At 40.2% G+C, this 20,774-nt stretch overlaps 1 protein-coding gene across 3 annotated transcripts in view; it reads left to right on the forward strand.

Moving 5' to 3' along the window:
- The window catches only part of rerea (arginine-glutamic acid dipeptide (RE) repeats a), a 615,654-nt gene extending 595,160 nt beyond the window's left edge, over positions 1-20,494 (forward strand). For all 3 annotated transcript variants that reach the window (XM_073032278.1, XM_073032279.1, XM_073032280.1), the window contains 3 exons: positions 11,693-11,839; positions 15,614-15,791; positions 18,220-20,494. In XM_073032278.1, the coding sequence (XP_072888379.1) occupies positions 11,693-11,839; positions 15,614-15,791; positions 18,220-18,253 (359 nt within the window). In that variant the 3' untranslated portion in view covers positions 18,254-20,494. The remainder of the gene's footprint in view (positions 1-11,692; positions 11,840-15,613; positions 15,792-18,219) is intronic.
- The last annotated feature ends 280 nt before the right edge of the window (positions 20,495-20,774 follow it).

Here is a 20,774-nt window from a genome sequence, read left to right on the forward strand (position 1 = left end):
CTCCTTCCCTCTGCTTGCCCACAGGTTGCCAAGGGGCAAGGTGTAACATCTGCCCAGTCACGGTCATGTGAATCTATGGGAGCAGGTGGTGGATGGTCATATCACAAGTGCTGGTTATGCAACCACTGACACCAGGTAGACAATCTCTGAAGAGTATTGATAACCATTTCTGTAAAACGTTTCCCAAGAACAATCATGGTCATGGAAGGACCATGGTTGTCCATATCACATGACACGGCACATGATGAACAAGTCTTTGGTAGTCATGGCTTAGCTATTAAATCCCTAAAAGTAAGATTCCCTCTCTAAAACTTTCTGGGTCTCTTCCCTCCCTTTTCTTCATTAAGGTGTTCCTGAAAGCCATTCTCCAAGACAGTGTTTAATCACCTGCATACCTATCTCACATGTAGCTATGTATGGATATTATTTCCTCAACACTCCTGTTAGGCACAGGATGTTCGGCTGCCTCAGAGATGTTATCTTATTGGAAGCTGTTGTAATGAGTCACGATTCATATTTGAACAAATGCTTTTTTAAAAGTACAATAAGCCTTCCTGGAAGAGAAAAAAATAAGTGTTTAATTTGTGATTAAGAAACCTATTGTTCATCAGTTCTTAACTAACGCTCTAATATTTGTTTAATATATTTTGGGTGTGCATGGACTACAAATGGGCAGTAAATATATTTTAGCTGCAAAGTGGCCTGGCTCTTCCTTGGCTTTTTCCATTCCTCTGTAATTAAATCAATTGATTCCAATTTCCTGATTGCCAGGGGTACAGGTTCCTTCAAATTAGTTGGCAATGGATTTAACTCTAATGCAGATACAAGCAAGCAGTCAACCGATAGGACTGCCTTGTCCCTCAAATAAGGTCAAGCAAATGGCTCAATTTGGCACTCCCACATCAGAATTGTTCTCACAGATCAAACAAACTGTTTGAAGTGCAGAGGGGTTTTATTTTGTTATCTGTTAAATTAATGCAAAGTGCTTTTTTTCTTCTAATGTTAACAGTTGCTCAGTCTTTATTTCCACATTTTCCAAAGAACAATGTAAAACCGCGAACTAAGGCTGAAAAAAAGTGTGTAGTATTTATATACTGGAACAAAAGACTGGTCCGGAAAGATCAAAGTTGCACCAAAACTCAATCAACAATACGAGAGATAGGAATGTTTGCAATAGAGGATTGAAAAAAGGGATTATTTTTCACACAAGGTTTCTGCCATCTTGTGAATCAACTGCTGGAGCCTTCCTGAACATGTAGGAATAAATATGTCTTTTGTATAAAGATAATGCATAAAGCTAAACTTTTCCATGTAGTGTTAATTATGTATTTACATGACGCTCCATTTGTCACAAAAGGAGATAAAAGAAGTTGTGTAGTTTTAACACAGATAAAAGGATGTTTGGGACCAGCAAAGGTAAGAGCACTGAGTGTTAGGTTCTCGGAAGTAAAAAACAGCCCTCCTTGGAACTGGGAATTTGACAGTCATGTCATATTTGCTTAATCAAGGTTCAACTTTATTTGGCTGTACATTTACACGGATTAGGAATTTGCTGTGGTGTGTTAGTGCAACATGCAACAACAAACAACATGCAATACTTATTTGTTTGTTTAGAGATACAACACAGAACAGGCCCTTCCGGCCCAACAAGCCTTGCCTCCCAGCAACCCACCTTTTTAACTCTAGCCTAAGCACAGGACAATTTACAATGACCAACTAACTGGTAAGTCTTTGGACTGTGGGAGGAAACCAGAGCACCTGGAAGAAACCCAAAAGGTCACAGGAAGATTGTACAAACACCTTACAGGTGGTGCTGGAATTGAACTCTGAACTCTGACACCCCAAATGTAATAGCGTCATGCTAACTAGTATGCTACAATGGCACCCACTTTATTCTTCATAAAGTATAAGAATTATAAAGAATAAAGTATAAAAACAAGTTAGAGGTTGAAGTCTGGATATGGAATAAATGTGCATAAATATATCAATATCAGCATGTACTCACAATGTCAACAGTGTTTTTAGAGTGCAATACAGTGAGGTAAAAGATAGACAAGGTGGGGAGGTAACTAAAATGGTTGATCAGATTAACTGCCTGGGGTAGAAACTTTTAATATGTAATGAAGTCTGTTTCAATAGTCCTTTCCAGAAGGGAACTTTTGGAAAAGGCAGTTTGCAGGGTGGGTAGTGTCTACAATGATATTTCCTGTATGTATAAGTCCTGCGGTGATGGTAGACTTAGAAAATTAGGAAGAGCCTTATTTATTGGGCAATATTGAAGTTTCATGGGTCATAGATACTTCAACTCATTGATCCAGCTAGGTATTTCAGTTGGTTTATGTTATTATATCTAGTGATGCATGAAAACCATCGATGTTGTTTCAAATACCCGTTCTCCTGAGTGTCTGCTTGTAAATTTATCATTTTGACCCCGATGATATCTTTGTCATCATCACCAGCTATCCAACCATCTTCAATTCTTCAGATTTTGATGGATTAGTCTTCTGACACTTTAATTCTTTTATTCACTTGAGATCTTGCTGTAGAAGCTTGCATGATGACTGCTTTCTAAAGAACCAAGGATTGGAATAGGGGGTCAACTTCAAGATCAGTAGTCTGATCCTTACAGATCTGTTTTTTTTGTAGTATCTGCGTTCACTTTGCTAACCTTCAGCAATACTGGTATCTCAAAAGTTGTAAGAAGACCCGTCAAATTTGGAGAGTGAGTGTGGAAGAGATGTACCAGAGTATTTCCAGGGATTAGGGGCTTTAGGTTCAAATTCGGATTCATTTACTTATCACATGTACATCGAAGCATACAGTGTTTACTGTATGTTACATACATACACAAGAATGTGCTGGCGAATGCCCACAAGTGTTGGCATGCATTCCATTGCCAACGTAGCAAAGCCACAATGCTCAGCAGAACAACGCAGAACACAACAAGCAATAAAACAGGAACTGCAAAGCAAGCCCCTTTCCTCCCTCCACCAACGTACACACACCACAGACAGTCCTCCAACCCCAAGCCCCCATTCTCCAGTCACCGGCTGTCAGGCTTCCGATCGACCTTTAGGCTTTGATCTTTGGTATTGACCTTGACCTAACTGGTGATGGGAGCTGGACAGAAGAAGTTGAGGTTATTCTCATTAGGTCTCAAACTGTATATGGAGAGTTGAATCAAAGAAGCTGAACCCATTGGTAGAGCCCACGATCACCACCTCACTGTTTGTCTATTGCACTATTTACTACTTCTTGTAATAATCTTTAACATAATTGTACTACATTGCTGCCACAAAACAACATCTCTATAGCTAGGGTCCCTGAGACTTTTGCTCAGTACTGTATTTGTCAACATGGAGTAGAAAGCGAGTTTGTAGATCTGACAGGAACAAAGAATGTTGGGAATGGCGAGGGTAGAGCACCGCGGGAGGGTTGTGGGACGGGTGGCAAAGTAGGAATGACAGGGTCTGGGATGACATGGATGCAGACACATCCAGCCCTGCCAAACAAGGTCAGTTGATCATTACAGAATGTCTCTCTGGTTCTTCCAGCTCCCTCCCCTCTCCCTTACCCTTTTCCCAACCATGATTCCCCTCTCCCTGCCCCCTTCCCACTCTCGGTCCACAATAGAGACCCATATCAGAATCAGGTTTATCATCACTCACATATGGTATGAAATTTGTGGGTTTTTTTGTTGCAGCAGTACAGTGCAATACATAAAATTACTACAGTACTGTGCAAAAGTCTTAGGCTCCCTTGCTAAATATATTTGCCTGAGACTTTTGCACAGAGTTGTATGTCAGTGATAACAAACCTGATTCTGTTTCTGAAGCTCGCAAGGCAGAACACAAAGAAAGATGATTGGAGAAAGCAACAAAAGTGACGAGAGGAAAAATCCTTGATGTAGGGATGGTTGGGGGATAGAATGCGTGGCCATGATAGCAAAGGAGCCTCCATCGACTCACAGTCACTGCACTGTAAATGCTCTTAACTATTTTTAATAATGCTGTTTACATTATAAAGACGTACTGGTATTTATACACATTTTATTCCATATCTATACTCTAACCTCTAACATTTTGTACTTTATAAATGTTGAATGTTGTTTTTGTTGCATTTCATGCTCTGACCAACACACCACAGCAAGTTCCAAATTCATGTAAATGTAACTGGCAAAGAGTCAATCAGTTGCAACATAAGGAAGAGAGCGAATTTGCATGTCTTTGGGGGAGGACATTTGGGAGAGATGAGCTAGTTTGCCCTTGAGCCTTTACAGACTCAAAGGGGTGAAATGACCTTCATCTGTTGTATAACAATTCTGTGGAATTTTGCTCATGGATAAGTGCAGAATCAGATCAGCATATCGATCTCCATCAGCCCTTGGAGTTTATTTCTCACCCGCAGTACAAGCTGACTGACAAAACACATATCTTGTTCTCCTACAAATGGGCATTTGGCCAGACAATGCATTGCGGAGATTAGTCTCTTGACCTAGTGTAAATAAAAATCATCCTGATTAAGGCTCTTGGCCCCATAAGTTGGTTCTTTATTCTCCTCCATAGTTGCTTTCTGGCCTTCTGCATTCTTCCAGCATTTTGTGTGTGTCGCTTTGGATTCCCAGCATCTGCAGAATCTCACTGCTCCTCGATAGATGAGTTGATTCCACTCATGCTTTCCCTGACTTTATTTATGGATTTGTTAAAATTTAAATGGTGTAAACCTTCAATTTTCATGTTTCAGATTCACAATTTGCATCCTGTACAGTTTCTCACGGAATCTTTCACAGCTAACTTGCTTCTTACTGTTAATTGCAAGTCTTTTCAGTTTTACTCGCAGATGCACAATTTGTCAATTGTCCAAAAATAGTTCCAAGACAAAAGCGTATAGAACTAGAACATAGAACATTACAGCACAGTGCAAGCCCTTGGCCACGATGTTGTGCCAAGCTTTTAAGCCATACTAAAAGTTTAAAAATGTCAAAAGTAAGTTTATTATCAAAGTACATTTATGTCATCATATACTACCCTGAGATTCATTTTCTGTGGACATTCACAGTAAGTAGAAAGAAACATGATAAAATTATGAAAAGCCATACAAAGACAGACAAACAACCAATGTATGAAAGACAACAAACTGTGCAAATGCATGAAGAAAAACAAAATCATATTAATAAATTAACAAGTAATAAATAATATTGAGAGCATATGTTGTAGATTGTTTGAAAATGGTCCATAAGTTTTGGAAAATCAATTTAGTGTTCAAGAATATTCTACTTTAAAATTCCTTTATATAATTGTAAAAATTTTCAGAAAGCCTTTGACAAGGTGCTGCACATGAGGCTGCTAAGCAAGATAAGAGCCCATGGAATCACGGGAAAGTTACATACGTGGATAGAGCATTGGTTGATTGGCAGGAAACAGAGAGTGGGAATAAAGGGATCCCATTCTGGTTGGCTGCCGGTTACCAGTGGTGTTCCACAGGGGTCTGTGTTGGGGCTGCTTCTTTTTACGTTGTATATCAACAATTTGGATTATGGAATAGATGGCTTTGTGGAGCTAAGTTTGCTGATGATACAAAGATAGGTGGAGGGGCCAGTAGTGCTGAGGAAATAGAGAGTCTGCAGGGAGACTTGGATAGATTGGGGGAATGGGCAAAGAAGTGGCAAATGAATTACAATGTCAGAAAGTGTACGGTCATGCACTTTGGTAGAAGAAATAAACGGGCAGACTATTATTTAAATGGGGAGAGAATTCAAAGTTCTGAGATGCAACGGGACTTGGGAGTCCTCGTGCAGGATACCCTTAAGGTTAACCTCCAGGTTGAGTCGGTGGTGAAGAAGGCGAATGCAATGTTGGCTTTCATTTCTAGAGGAATAGAGTATAGGGGCAGGGATGTGATGTTGAGGCTCTATAAGGCACTGGTAAGACCTCACTTGGAATACTGTGTGCAGTTTTGGGCTCCTTATTTAAGAAAGGATGTGCTGACATTGGAGAGGGTTCAGAGAAGATTCACTAGAATGATTCCGAGAATGAGAGGGTTAACATATGAGGAACGTTTGACTGCTCTTGGACTGTATTCCTTGGCGTTTAGAAGAATGAGGGGGGACCTCATAGAAACATTTTGAATGTTGAAAGGCATGGACAGAGTGGATGTGGCAAAGTTGTTTCCCATGGTGAGGGAGTCTAGTATGAGAGGACATGACTTGAGGATTGCAGAGTGCCCATTCAGAACAGAGATGTGGAAAAAATCTTTTAGCCAGAGGGTGGTGAATCTATGGAATTTGTTGCGTTGGGCGGCAGTGGAGGCCAAGTCAATGGGTGTATTTAAGGCAGAGATTGATAGGTATCTGAGTAGTCAGGGCATCAAAGGTTGTGGTGAGAAGGTGGGGGAATGGGACTAAAGGGGAGATTGGATCAGCTCATGATGAAATGGCGGAGCAGACTCGATGGGCCAAATGGCCAACTTCTGCTCCTTTGTCTTGTGGCCTTATGGTCTAAAATCTGTACAAAATCTTGGAGAATATTTAGTGAATATATTTACTTCAGTGTGTGACCAGTACTAACTTAAAAAGCATGCAGGCACATTTTTACACAGAAAATCAGAATCAGCACGACAGCACAGTACAGGCCCTTCAGCCCACCATTTTGTGCTGACCTTTTAACCTACTGTAAGATCAGTCTAATCTAACCCTCCCCTGCTTCATAGCCCTTCACGTTTCTTTCATCAAGTTTCTGAGCTACCCCTAATATATCTGCTACCACCACCCCTGGCAGGGTGTTCAACAATGTAGGCCTCCATTAGTCTCGATAGACCATGGATTTGCACCTTGGAAAGTTTCCAGGGCACAAACCTGGGCAATGTTTTTTTAAATTGAAGACCAGCAGTTGCCCAAGCTGCAAGTCTCCCCTCTCCACACCACCGATGTTGTCCAAGGGAAGGGCATGTTGTTCAACAACTCCCTGTGTAAAAAAAAAACTACCTCTGTTATCTCCCCTGTACTTCCTCCAATCACCTTTAAATTATGTTCCTTTGCATTAGCTATTTCCAGCCTGGGAAAGAGTCTCTGGTTATCTACTGCATCTATGCCTCATATAATGTCTCTTGGAAAAGTTTCATATTTTAAAGTTTTAACTTTGTATGAAGTAATTCCAGCAACCAAATGTGTGCCTTTTTTTTTTGGAATAGCTGTTCATTCATTCTACTGGGGTTTGTTTAAACAAAGAACAGACTCAAATTTCTGTAATGTTTTCATATCTTGGTGCTTCACTCAAGGTTGGGTAAGGCAGTATTGAAGTATTTTTGATGTGTAATTCCAGGTGGTGTGGAAAGTGAAGCAGGTAATTTATGCACAGCAAGCTCCCACAACAGCAGTGCCATGAGGATTAAAGGTTAACTATATTAGCTTTATTAACCACATGTACATCTAAACATTAAAACATACAGAGAAGTGCATTGTTTGCACCAACAGAATCAGAGGATGTGGAGAGGCAACCCACAAGTGTCTCTACACTTCTGGCACCAATGTAGCATGCCCACAACCCTAACTTTAGAATTTCTGTCTTTGGAATGTGGAAGGAAACCGGAACACCCAGAGGAAAACCATGGGGAGAACATACATACAACCTGCAGACAGTGGCAGGAATTGAACACGGCTCACTGTTGCTGTAAAGCGTTGCTCTGACTGCTCTGCTTCTATGTTATTCTATTAGTTAACAGGTTTCAGTTTCTATAAGTGGTAATGTGCTCACTTCTTGGTCAGATACAACTAGAATTAGAGGAGAGGCAAAAATTGGGTTAGGTTTATCTACAGATTCTTCAGGACCCTTGGAGTACAGTAAAAAATAACCTTGATGAAAATTAAAGGCTGTTAGCAGTGACATTATCACAGGCAGAGCTGGATTGGGTTGATTGGATAATTCCCCTGTCAATCAAATCTTTAGACCACCCTGCCGTAAGTAACTGAGGTTAATTTTATGCACTCTTCACAGACACCTATTTTCCCCTTTTTGCAATCTTCTTAGTAAAACGCCTTACTCTATGTTTGATTATCATGCTCCTAGGTCAGATTGTCCACTGAATAAATTAACTATTTGCTGTACAGTAAATCCTTTGCTCCCATCCTATCTCAGGCTGTTTACCTTTGCCAAAAGATAATCTGATAAAAGTGTTCATACCTAAGGCCTAATGTTCTCAGTGAGGTCAGCAGTGGACGTTGAACATTCCGACGGAAAGTTGGATCTGAATAATATCATTACTCTACAACCTTGGCACGAAATGAAAGAACAATCTTTTAGTTTATTCATGACCTTCAAGTGCCTGGAAGTGCCTTACAGTCTGTTTGTATTTCTAGGCAATGCAGCAACCAGTTTGTACACTGTAAATTCCAATAAGATTATTGAAAAAAATCTGTAGTCCACAAGTTACCGTGCGGTAGCGGTTAGTTAGGATGCTATTACAACTCAAACGGTCATTTTGGAGTTCAGTACCAGTGCCTCCTCTAAGGAGTTTGTACATTCTCCCCATGACCTTGTGGCTTTCCTCGGGGTGCTCCAGTTTCCTCCCACAGTCCAAAGACATATCAGTTAGCAGGTTAATTGGTCATTATAAACTGTCCTGTGATTCAGCTAGTGTTGAATCGGAGTTGCTGGGGCAGTACAGCTCGAAGGGCTGGAAGGGTCTACTCCGTGCTGTATCCCTAAAATAAATAAAATAAATAGGTGGGCTGCTGGGTGGTGTGGCTCGTTGGCCCAAAAGGGCCTATTCTGTGCTGTATGTCTATATAAGGAAGTCAGTGAGACAGCTATCATCTTACTGCCCTGGTCCTCATCTTAAAATACCTTCCCCTTCCAAGTTCTCGTGAGAAAAATGCAGCTTGTATCCAGAAACAATGCCTTGAATTGACCTATATATAAAACAGATGCTAATTTCATGAACTCTACATGGTAACCTTGCTTCCAGAAAATTACAAGTCCAATGTTAGCTTCTCCAGAAAACTTTCAAATCGTAACCATGCACAGCTTTTTCAGGGAGGGAGCTGAATGTGTCAGCAGGGGCCCCACAGTAGCCTAACGCAATTACAGTGCCAGCAACCCAGGTTCAATTCCCACCGATGTTTGTAAGGAGTTTGTATGTTCTCTCCATGGCTGCATGGGGTTCCTCTCACATTCCTAAGGCGTACAAGTTAGTAGGTTAATTGGGTTTGTTGGACAAGAAAGACCAGTTATTGTGCTCGAACTCAAAATTAAATAAATAATTTGAGTGCGAAACAAAATATTTAATAATAGCATTGCCAAGATTTTGAAAAATCTGTAATACATCATCACCCACCAAAGATCTTACTAATGTCCTGAAGACTGGAGGAATTCAGCGGGTCAGGTAGCGCCTATAGCGGGGTCCTGATGAAGGGTCTCAGCCCAAAACATTGACTGATTATTCCCCACCATAGATGCTGCCTAACCGGCTGAGTTCCTCCAACATTTTGTGTGATTTCCTCAGGAAATTAGCCTAGGTGTGTTTGATTCCTGGGTTCCACCCACACCACAAAGTTTAATAGAGTAAAACAGCATAGGAACAGGCCCTCAGCTAAGCTAGTCCCATTTTCCCTCTTTCAGCTTGTACATCTTAAACCTTTCCTATCCATATACCTGCCCAATTGTTGTTGAAGTATTGTTATTGTATCTGCCTCAACCACTTCCTCTGGCAGTGAAGAAGTTGCCTGTCAGGTACCTTTTAAATCTTCCTCCTCTCACATTAAACCTGTGCCATTTAGTTTTTGGTTCCCTTTCCTTGCAATAAGTTAAGAGTTACAAAGATAAAGATTAGCTTTATTTGAAACATACAGTAAAATGCGCCATTTGCGTCAGCGAGGATTGTGCTGGGGACAGTCCATATGTGTCGCCACACTCCTGCACAGACATAGCATGCCAACAACTCACTAACCCTAACCCAAGTGTCTTTGGAACGTGAGAGGAAACCAGAAAACCAGGGAACCCAAAGAAGACCCATGCAGTTACAGAGTGAACAGACAATCTCTTCACAGACAGCGGTGAGAATCGAACATGACCTTTCAGCTGGTACTAAAATAGCATTTCGATAACCACTACGCTACCATGAAAATTACATGATCAGCAGTAAACTATGCAGTCATTCGTGTCCATTCCACCATTCCATTTACTAATGAATATACAAATAGAAGGTTGTGTAGGAGGGAAAGGTTAGATTGATCTTAGAATCAACCAAGACTTCCGTAAACATAAGGCTGACACCTTTCTATGGACTTAGGAGAAACCGAATTGTTGCTCTGGTATTTCAGAATCAGTTTTATTATCATTGGCATGTGTCATGAAATTTGTTAACTTAGTAGCAGCTGCACAGTGCAATACTGTATGTAATAATATAGAGATAAAAATAACTAGATCAATTACAGTAAGTATGTATATTAAATAGATTAAAATAGCGCAAAACAATTTGTGTGTGAGGCAGTGTACCTGGGTTCAATGTCCATTCAGAATCGGGTGGCAGAGGGGAAGAAGCCGTTCCTGTATCACTGAAGGTGTGCCTTCAGGCTCTGTACCACCTCCTTAGTGGTAACAGTGAGAAGAGGCCATGTCACAGACTTTCTGAGGCACAGCTCCTTGAAGATGTCTTGGATACTACAGAACATAGTAGTAAGCTGATGGAGTTGGCTAATTTTTGACGACCACCTTGTGGTTGAGTTTAAGCTTCTGAATGGAGCAGCTGGGACTTAAGGACATGAGTTATAGGGAAAGGTTGAGTAGGTTAGGACTTCATTTCCTGGAACATTGGAGAGCAAAAGATTTAATAGAGGTATATAAATTTATGAGGCATATACATCGTGTAAATGGAAGCAGGCTTTTTCCACTGAGGTTGGATGGAACTACAACCAAGTTAAGGATGAAAGGTGAAATGTTTAAGGAGAACCTGAGCGGCAACTCAGAGGGTGTTGAGAGTGTGGAAAGAACTGCCATCGGAAGTGGTGGTTGCAAATCCACTTTCAACATTTAAGGGAAGTTTGGATAGCTACATGGATGGGAGAGGTATGCAGGGCTGTGGTCCAGGTACAGGTCAAAGCAGAATAATAGTTTGGCGTGGATTAGATGGGTGAAAGGGCCTGATTCTATGCTATAGTGTTGGATGACTCAGAGACTATTACAAGTCCTAAAAGGTGCAAGAACATGCTCAAGAGTTCAAACAGGAGGCTTGAGCTTGCTTTAGAAGACAGCATTAATATGGATGTGGAAGATCTTGGTGATCTATCCTTGGTGATAGATAGAATCTTGCAGGGTGTCAAACCTGGTTCAAAGCTCAAAGTTTGTTTATTATCAAAGTGGGTATATGTCATTAAAAAAAATTGCAATTTGTAAAAAGAAATTACAAAACTCCACATCATCCATGTCTAAAACATCTCGATCCTTACACTTTCTAACCTGGAGTTTCTTATGAGATCGTGGTTCTCTTTTCAGTACAAGTTCAATGAGGTGAGTTACGATATCCACACCCTACGAGGCAGGTGAAAGAGACGGTATTTTATTACAGAATGCATCCAGAGTCTCAGTTGTTGCTCTTCGACCCACTGTATTGACTTAAAAGATGAAAGTGTTTCGTTTTTTGGCTGTCACATTCTTTCACAGTGCATTTTCAATATGATCTCTCATCTTCTCTCAACTAGGTTCAGGAGGTGTCCATCCATTAGTGGATCCTCTAGCAGCTGGACCACACTTGGCTCGTTTTCCGTATCCTCCAGGTGCAATCCCAAACCCACTGTTAACCCAGGGTCCACATGAACACGAGATGCTCAGGCATCACCCTGTCTTTGGTAAGAGCATTCACACCATCTGTCTTTAAGGTCATTACATTATGATACACAGTACATGCAGTACTGTGTGTATGTGTATATATCCCTGATATACTATGCATCATGCTGCACACACACACACATACACAGTTGCAAGGATAAGTTTATAAACCCTTTGCGGTTACCATGTTTTCTGCATTAATTACTCATAAAATGTGGTCTGATCTTCATCCAAGCCACAATTGCAGACAAATACAGTCTGCTTGAACTAATAACACACAAACAATTGTACTACTTCTCATCAATACTGAGTATACCGTTTGAACAATCACAGTATCACAGTCTAGGTTCAAAAAAGTGCATGAACTCTGGGGTAATACCATCTACAAAAACTATTTGGAGTCGGGTGTTCCAATCAATGAACGCTGAAGGAGGTGAAAAAGAACCCAAGGGTAACAGCGGAAGACCTGCAGAAATCTCTAGGACTTGCTAAAATCTCTGTTCAGGTATCCATTATAAGCAAAAGATTGAACAGGAATGGTGTTCATGGAAGGACACCACGGAGGAAACCACTACTCTCCAAAATAAAAACATTGCTTCATGTCTCAAGCTTGCAAAAGACTACCTGGATGTTCTACCGGTGAGATAAATGTTGAATTTTTTGGCAGAAATACACACTGCCATGTTTGGAGGGAAAAGGGCACTGCATAACAACACCAAAAAAGCTCATCCCAACTGTGAAGCATGGTGGAAGGAGCATCATGATTGGGGCTGCCTCAGGGCCTGGCAGCTTGCAATTGCTGAGGGAGCAATTAGTTCAAAATTGTATCAAGACATTTTACAGGAGAATGTCAAGGTAGTGGTCTGTCACCTGAAGCTTATCAGAAATTGGACGATGCAGCAAGACAATGATCCAAAGCGCAAGAGTAAGTCAACAACAGAAGGGATTAAAAAGAAAAAAATTCAGGTTTTGGAATGGCTAAATCACAGTCTAGACCATAATCCAATTGAGATGCTGTGGGTAAGACCTGAAGAGGCTGTTCATGCAAGGTATCCCAGAAATATTGATGAACTGAAATAGTTTTTTATGGGGGAATGGTCTAAAATTCCTCCTCACCATTGTCCAAGTCTAATCAACAGCTGCAAGAAGCATTTGGTGGAGGTTATTGCTGTTAAAGGAAGTTCTACCATTTATTAAATACAAAGGTTCATATACTTTTTCCAACCTAGACTGAATGATTAAACAGTGTGTCACTGTGTTCAATAAAAACATGAAAAGTACAATTGTTTGTGTGTTATTAGTTTAGGCAGATTGTGTTTCAGCAGTCCTGCCGAAGGGTTTCGGCCCAAAACATCGACTGTATTTTTTTCCATAGATGCTGCCTGGCCTGTTGAATTCCTCCAACATTTTGAATTTCCAGCACCTGCAGATTTTCTCTTGTTTGAGATTGTGTTTGTCTATTACTGAGACCTAGATGGAGATCAGAACACATTTTATGAGTAATTAATGCAGAAATCCAGGTAACTGCAAAAGATTCATAAACTTTTTCGTGCATCTCTCTCTCTGTATGTGTGTGTATGTGTGTGTGTATATATATATGTGTGTGTGTGTGTGTGTGTATGTATATATATATATATATATATGTGTGTGGATCTATATTTTTCTGTGGGATATATAGTGCCTACAAAAAGTATTCACCCCCACCTTTGGAAATGTTCATGTTTTATTGTTTTACAACTTTGAATCACAGTGAATTTAATTTGGCTTTTTTCACACTGATCAACAGAAAAAGACTCTTGTGTCAAAGTGAAAACAGATCTCTAAATCAATTACAAATATAAAACGCAAAATAATTGATTGCATAAGCATGCACCTTCTTTAATGTGACACACCAAATCATCACTGGTGTAGCCAATTGGTTTTAGAAATCACATAATTAGTTAAATGGAGATTTGTTTTTGGACACCTATGTGCAGCCAAGATGTTTCAATTGATTGTCATTAAAATAGACCTGTATCTGGAAGGTCCAACTGCTGGTGAGTCAGTATCCTGGCAAAAACTACACCATGAAGACCAAAGAACATTCCAACCAACTCTGTGAAAAGGTTATTGAAAAGCACAAGTTAGGAGATGGATACAAGAAAAATTCTAAGTCACTGAATATCACTTGGAGGACAGTTAAGTCAATCATCAAGAAATGGAAAGAATATGATACAGCTGGAAATCTGCCGCGAGCAGGCCGTCCTCAAAAACTGAATGACCATGCAAGAATGGGATTAGTGAGGGAGGCCACCAAGAGACCTATGACAACTCTGGAGGAGTTACAAGCTTCAGTGGCTGAGACTGGAGAGGCTGCGCATACAACAACTGTTGCCCGGGTGCTTCACCAGTCGGAGCTTTATGGGAGAGCAGCAAAGAGAAAGCCACTGTTGAAAAAAAACTCTCATGAAATCTCAGCTAGAGTTTGTCAGAAGGCACGTGGGAGGCACTGAAGTCGGCTGGAAGAAGGTTCTATAGTCTGAAGAAACTAAAATTGAGCTTTTTGTTCATCAGACTAAATGCTATGTTTGGTGTAAGCCAATCACTGCATATCATCAAGAGCACACTGTGAAGCATGGTGGATGGCTGTATCATGCTGTGGGGATGCTTCACTGCAGCAAGCCCTGGAAGGCTTGTTAAGGTAGAGGGAAAAATGAATGCAGCACAATACAGGGAAATCCTGGAGGAAAACCTGATGCAGTCTGCAAGAACTGCAACTTGGGAGAAGATTTGTTTTCCTGCAAGACAATGATCCCAAGCATAAAGCCAAAGCTACACAGGAATGGCTTAAAGATAACAAAGTTAATGTCCTGGAGTGGCCAAGTCAGAGTCCAGACCTCAATCCATTGAGAATTTGTGGCTGGACTTGAAAAGGACTGTTCATTCACGATCCCCATGCAATATGACAGAGCTAGAGCAGTTTTGAAGAATGGGGGAAAATTGCATTGTCCAGATGTGCAAAGCTGATAGAGACCTATCCACACAGACTCAAGGCTGTAATTGCTGCCAAAGGTGCATCTACTAAATACTGACTTGAAAGGGGTATTATGCAATCGATCATTTTGTATTGTATGTTTGTAATTAATTTAGATCACTTTGTAGAGATCTGTTTTCACTTTGACACAAAAGAATCTTTTTCTGTTATCAGCGTCAAAAAAGTGAAATTAAATCCACTGTGATTCAATGCTGTGAAATTAATAAAACATAAAAACTTCCAGGGGTTGGGGGGGGGGGGTGAATACGATTTATAGGCAATGTAGGTATGAAGAGGATTGATCATACTTCAGTTATGAACAGTTTCTTTCACAATGGTTTAGTAGATATTTTTATTTTGTGCATACATAAATGAAAAATAATTTGTATGTGAATCGTGGTTAGCATAATGCTATTAAAGCACTAGTGTCCTGGGTTCAAGTTCACCATTTTCTGTAAGGGGTTTCTATGTTCTTCTAGTTTCCTTCCACATTCCAAAGATGTACAGGTTATTGTTCGTAAGTTGTTGGTGCTGGATTCATGGCAACACTTGAAGGTTCCCAGCACAACCTCGTGCTGTGTCATGTATTGATGCAAACAATCCATTTCACTGTATGCTTCAACGTACATGTGACAAATAAAGCTAATCTTTGTCTTAATGTAAGGTGGCAAATTGTCTGCTTTCTGTTTAACTGTATTTGGCATGTAATATTTCAAAGTCTGTCAGAGGAAGACAAAGATGAACTTTCTGATGAAAACTGTCCATTGCTTGTTGGTTTCAGGTGGACCGTACAGAGACCTGCCCAGTGCTCTCCCAGCTCCTATGTCAGCAGCGCACCAACTACAGGCAATGCACGCCCAGTCGGCAGAACTACAGAGACTGGCTATGGAGCAGCAGTGGCTGCACGGTCATCACCACATGCACGGAGGTCCCCTCCCTGGACAGGAAGACTATTACAGGTAGGAACCTCTGTCCACGTCCCACACCTGAAACAGCTGCCCTTAAGTCAAATGCAACAGACACAAGATTGTGTTATCCTTCAAAAGAAATGTACAGCTACTGAATATTGAAAGGCCTAGATAGAGTGGATGTGCAGAGGATGTTTGCATTTTGAGAGGATTAGCATAGAAGGATACAATGCTAGGGCTTTACATGTTTGGGTAAGATGGTGTGCTTGGATGCAGCAGTTTCTACAGAACCAACCAATGCTGGTATTGTTTTTTTTAACGATCACAAAACCCTGCTAGACATTAAGAACTTAAAGTACCGCAGGTCTATCCCATCAGCAAATTGCTCATTGGCAGAGGAACTGAAGGAGCTGGACTTTGTATAGATTACGCTGTTGCCTGCATCGGAGAAGCAGTGGATGAGGCAGTGTGCAAACTAACAAGTGATCATCTTAGTCACTTTACTTGTGATCGCAAGACTCTGTTGGACGTTGTTAACGTGGAATGCTACAAACCTGATGCACAAGTTTATTGGCGGATGTCAGGGGAGCTGCACTGTCGCTTGTTTACAGTTGCCCAGGGGAGAGGTGGTGTGGTGCACTGTCCAAGCCGGAGATGGTGCTGTCCCAATTTTCGTTTGGTAAAAGCCAACCTGTATTGTGATTGACTGCAGACTACTGCAACATTCATAGACTCAGTGACTGGGACAGTGTTTTTTGTATGACTGTATTTTACTGCTCTCTTATGTGTTTGCTATCTTGTGTGCGCTACATGTGCCTTGTGCTGTGTATGGCTATTGGTACTGTGTTTTGTACGTAGGCCCCCAAGTAACGCTGTTTCGTTTGGCTATATTCATATTTATGATTGAATAACAATTAAACTTGAACTTAGACCACATTTGGAGTATCGAGGGCAGTTGAGTAGTTTTGGGCCCCATATCTAAGAAAGGACGTGCTAGCATTGGAGAGGGTCCAGAGGAGATCATGAGAATGATCCCGGAAATGAAAGGGATAACATATGAGGAGCATTTGATGGCTTTTGGGCCAGTATTCGTTGTTTAGAAGAATGAGAGGGTTCCCACTGAAATGTATTGAATATTGAAAGGCCTAGATAGAGAGGGTTTTGAGAGGATGTTACCAGTAGTGTCTAGGACCAGAGGGCATATCCTCAGAATATAAGGATGACCCTTTAGAAACAGAGATGAAGAGGAATTTCCTTTAGCCAGAGGGTGGTGAATCTATGGAACTCATTGGCACAGACAACTGTGAAGGCCAAGTCATTGAGTATATTTAAAGTGAAGATTGATAGGTTCTTGATCCGTAAGGGTTTTAAATGGGGGAAGCAGGAGAATGAGATAGAAATAAAGAAAATAAATAAGCCAGGATGGAATGGTGGAGCAACCTCAGTGGGCCAGATGGACTAATTCTGCTCCTATCTCTTATGGTCTTATGTGCATCATTTTTTGAACCTGATTCCTGGTGATTGGCTGTGCAGTATTAAGTGATCTGTCCTCAGCAGCTCAGTGGAAAGGCAGAACTCATTTTTGGGAGTTGCATTGCTTTAATATGCTTCGTGTCTTGCATCCACAGCTCTCAGAGTAAATCTGGTTCTGCTCCTCTCAATCATTAATGTTAAACACTTTATCTCTTATTTCATTGTACCTGAGATCTAGACTCTCCAAACAGTGGCAGCAGCACCCACCATGTAAATCCCTCTCGCACCTTTACACCCCACTAAGTATAAGCCAACCTTATTCATTCACACTCAGAACCATTTACATGGAGCACTGCTGCAAGAAAACAGCAAAGACCCCCATCATCCCAGCCATGCCCTCTTCTTGCTACTACCATCAGGCAAGTTGTACAGAGGACTTAGGTCACAACACCACCTTCAGGGTGTTATTACCCTACACCCATCAGTCACCAGGCTCCTGAACTAGAATGAACAACTTCACTCACCTCAAAGCTGAACTGATTCTGTGCCCTACAGTCTACGTGGGTCTGTGACCTACAGACTCATTTTCAAGGACTTTTTACAACTTGTGTTTTTGAGTAGTAAAGGTGTTAACATGTTGCCACACAAGAACTGACATTTGAGTCCTACTGTGTGTGCTTGTTTTAGTCTGGGTGTCCAAGTGATTGTGTTCTTTATTGCACTGCATTGGATCTGTTTCCCTTAACACTTGGGTACTGGAAATAACATTAAACAATCTTGAATTTTGAATAAAGTGCCTGCTATCCAACTTAGTTTATCTGGAACATTATAAAACATTAGAAGGCAGTGAGTTACAACAGTGAAAGAAAGCACTTTTTGTCAAAATGTTGTTGAATTTGGTTTTGTTTTAATTTTTTAAATGTTTTTAAAGCCCAGATAAACATTGTATCTCATAATGGTTTTTTTAAGAATGGCATTTTCAAAAGCACATCTGTCTCTCTTGCAGTCGGCTGAAAAAAGAAAGTGACAAGCCACTTTAAGCCCTGAATCTCACGGAAGCTCGCTCATGAGGCCAAGGATCACTCAACCAGTACTTTGGAAGGAACTGTGACATCCTGGAAGAAAGAGAAAAAGGAGATTACATCCAAAGCTTTTATCCTCCCCAACTAAAGGATTGTATGATTTTAATTTCTGATATTCCTTTCCGGAGGAAGAATCATACAATGCTGGCTGTGGATCTTTGCACAAAGCGCTATTCTGTAATGTGATGGTGGGAAATGCACATTGAACAGTATGTCCGACTGTTCTTGTATTGGTACCAGACCAGGTTTCAATTGGATACTGCACAATACAACCTAACACACAAAAAGGATTAAACAAAGTTCTAGTAGAAATGCTATAATACATTTTATGGTTCCTTAAATAATATGTAGGATATCTTTAAAGAGAAAAATCTGTGGCATGGCTTCTGAATTTGTAAATAAAGAAAAAGAACCTTGTACGTAAAGGATTAGTTGTGGATTTCTAATTGGACGGCAGACTGCAAAGCTAAGTGTTTGAAACAGCATTCACTTCCTTTGGTTTAAGGAGAAGTTAGCTGGATGGTAATGTTGACTCTGAAATGGAGTGGGTTTTGATTATCATGTGTGTCTGGTAGCAGTGGCATGCATCAAAAGGTTGCAGGGATTGTGGTCCAGACAATGTCAACATAGATTTTAAAATATAATAATGCAAGCCTGCATAAATAGTATTTTACCATCACCGGGTTTGGACATCCCATGCTGGTCAACAGTGCAGACTATTACTAGACTTACCGCTTGCCAACAGCATAAAAAATTTGTAAGCTTTCCATTCTGATCATTAAAAACATTTTCAGTATCTGAAATATTTAAGAGATGGTTGAATCTTTTAATTCCATTTTATAGTTATAATTCAATGATTTAATATTTTAAAAATAAACTAATTATAAGGAACAAATAAGCTACTTTTATATTTGATGCGTTTAATTTCACATCTTTGTTAAATATTAAGATAATGCATATGCCTGTGACATCATTACCAATTTTTACTTTTTGCTTGCCAACTTATTTTTGCTATACGAGGATGATATCGTGGCTACTGACGTATCTCGATTCACCTTCACAAAATGGATTGTGAAGTTTGCGGAAACTGATAAGGACCAAACATATAAGCTAAACAATTATTGTTAATAGCCCTTCATTTAACAGTGAGCCACTGAGGAGCATTTTGAGCAGCACAGTCCACTTTAACTGTGGAATTCAGTTGTACACATTTGTACATTTCTCACTTAATGGTAACGAGGAAGTAATCTTCTGTATTTAACAAGGAATTGGAATAAGGGTATGTGCTTGTGATTACTGAAGCCTGATGGAAAAAATAGCCTTTTATTTCTGGGATAAAGGTTCTAAAAATGACTAAAAGATAATAGTCAAAAGCATTCAGTTTTGAAATTTATTTTATATTAAATATTATAGTAGCTGTTTTAATTTTGGGCTGTTAATTACTTTGTGGAAATTTATACCCATTTTTGGTTAAAAGTAGCAGAAAATTGTCATAGTTAACCATTGCACACCAGTGTCTGGTGCCAGTGGTTCAGGTATCTGAGATGCCGGCGGTTATGTCAATAAAGTAGCATTAATTTTAGAGCAGGGTGCTGCTTGTTTTGCTTCTGTCAATCACGTCTGTGTATCTTTTTAAAAAAATAACCTGACAATATCATTCTTAAAAGTTACTGCAAGTTCATGCTTTTACGTTTTATTGATGAAACCGTTACGTTGCGTCAGAAGCTGAATGCAGAGAGTCTGGCTGATGTCTGCACTGGGTGACTGGTTTCCTGATGGTGCGTATCTGTCTTTCCCCTTGATTTTATCAAGGACTGTATATTTGCCATTTGTAGACTGTTATGTGGTGTTCACTGTCATAGGACTGTGTTTAAAAGGAAGAACTACATGATGTGCCGACAGCTCGGATAGTGACACAAAGTTTTTTTTTATTTTGCTTTTGTGTTTTCAGAAGTAAAATGTTTAATGTTGTCAATGGTCCAGCTTCTTATTTCACAGCAGCATTAACAGAATGTAAATTCTGATGCTAAATTTATATATATCTTGAAGCTTAATGTATATAATAGTAGTTTGCCATGGGATAACACAATGTAAACAAACTGTAGAAGCAAAGATTGTGAGTTCTGTGTTTTCTCCATTTGAGTATTTTGTAATTTTTGAAATATTTGTGACTTAAATAAACCAACAGAGCTGCAATAATCTTGTTTCTCTTTGATTTCATTGCAGAACGCCAGGCATTGACTTCTCATTGTTTTGCAGGTTAATCCACTGGTTTACTTAGAATCAAGTTAGATTATTGCCCCCCCCCCCCAAATACTTCTGTCAGATACATTTATTTATCACATATATGTCAAAGCATACAGTGAAAGGGTTGTTTGTGTTAACCAACACAACCTAGGGATATGGGGCAGCCCGCAAGTGTGGCCACACATTCCAATGCCAATGTACCATATCCACAATGTTCAGCAGAACAACACAA

The sequence above is a fragment of the Hemitrygon akajei genome, chromosome 29 (genome assembly GCF_048418815.1).
Source record: "Hemitrygon akajei chromosome 29, sHemAka1.3, whole genome shotgun sequence".
Classification (NCBI taxonomy): Eukaryota; Metazoa; Chordata; class Chondrichthyes; order Myliobatiformes; family Dasyatidae; genus Hemitrygon; species Hemitrygon akajei.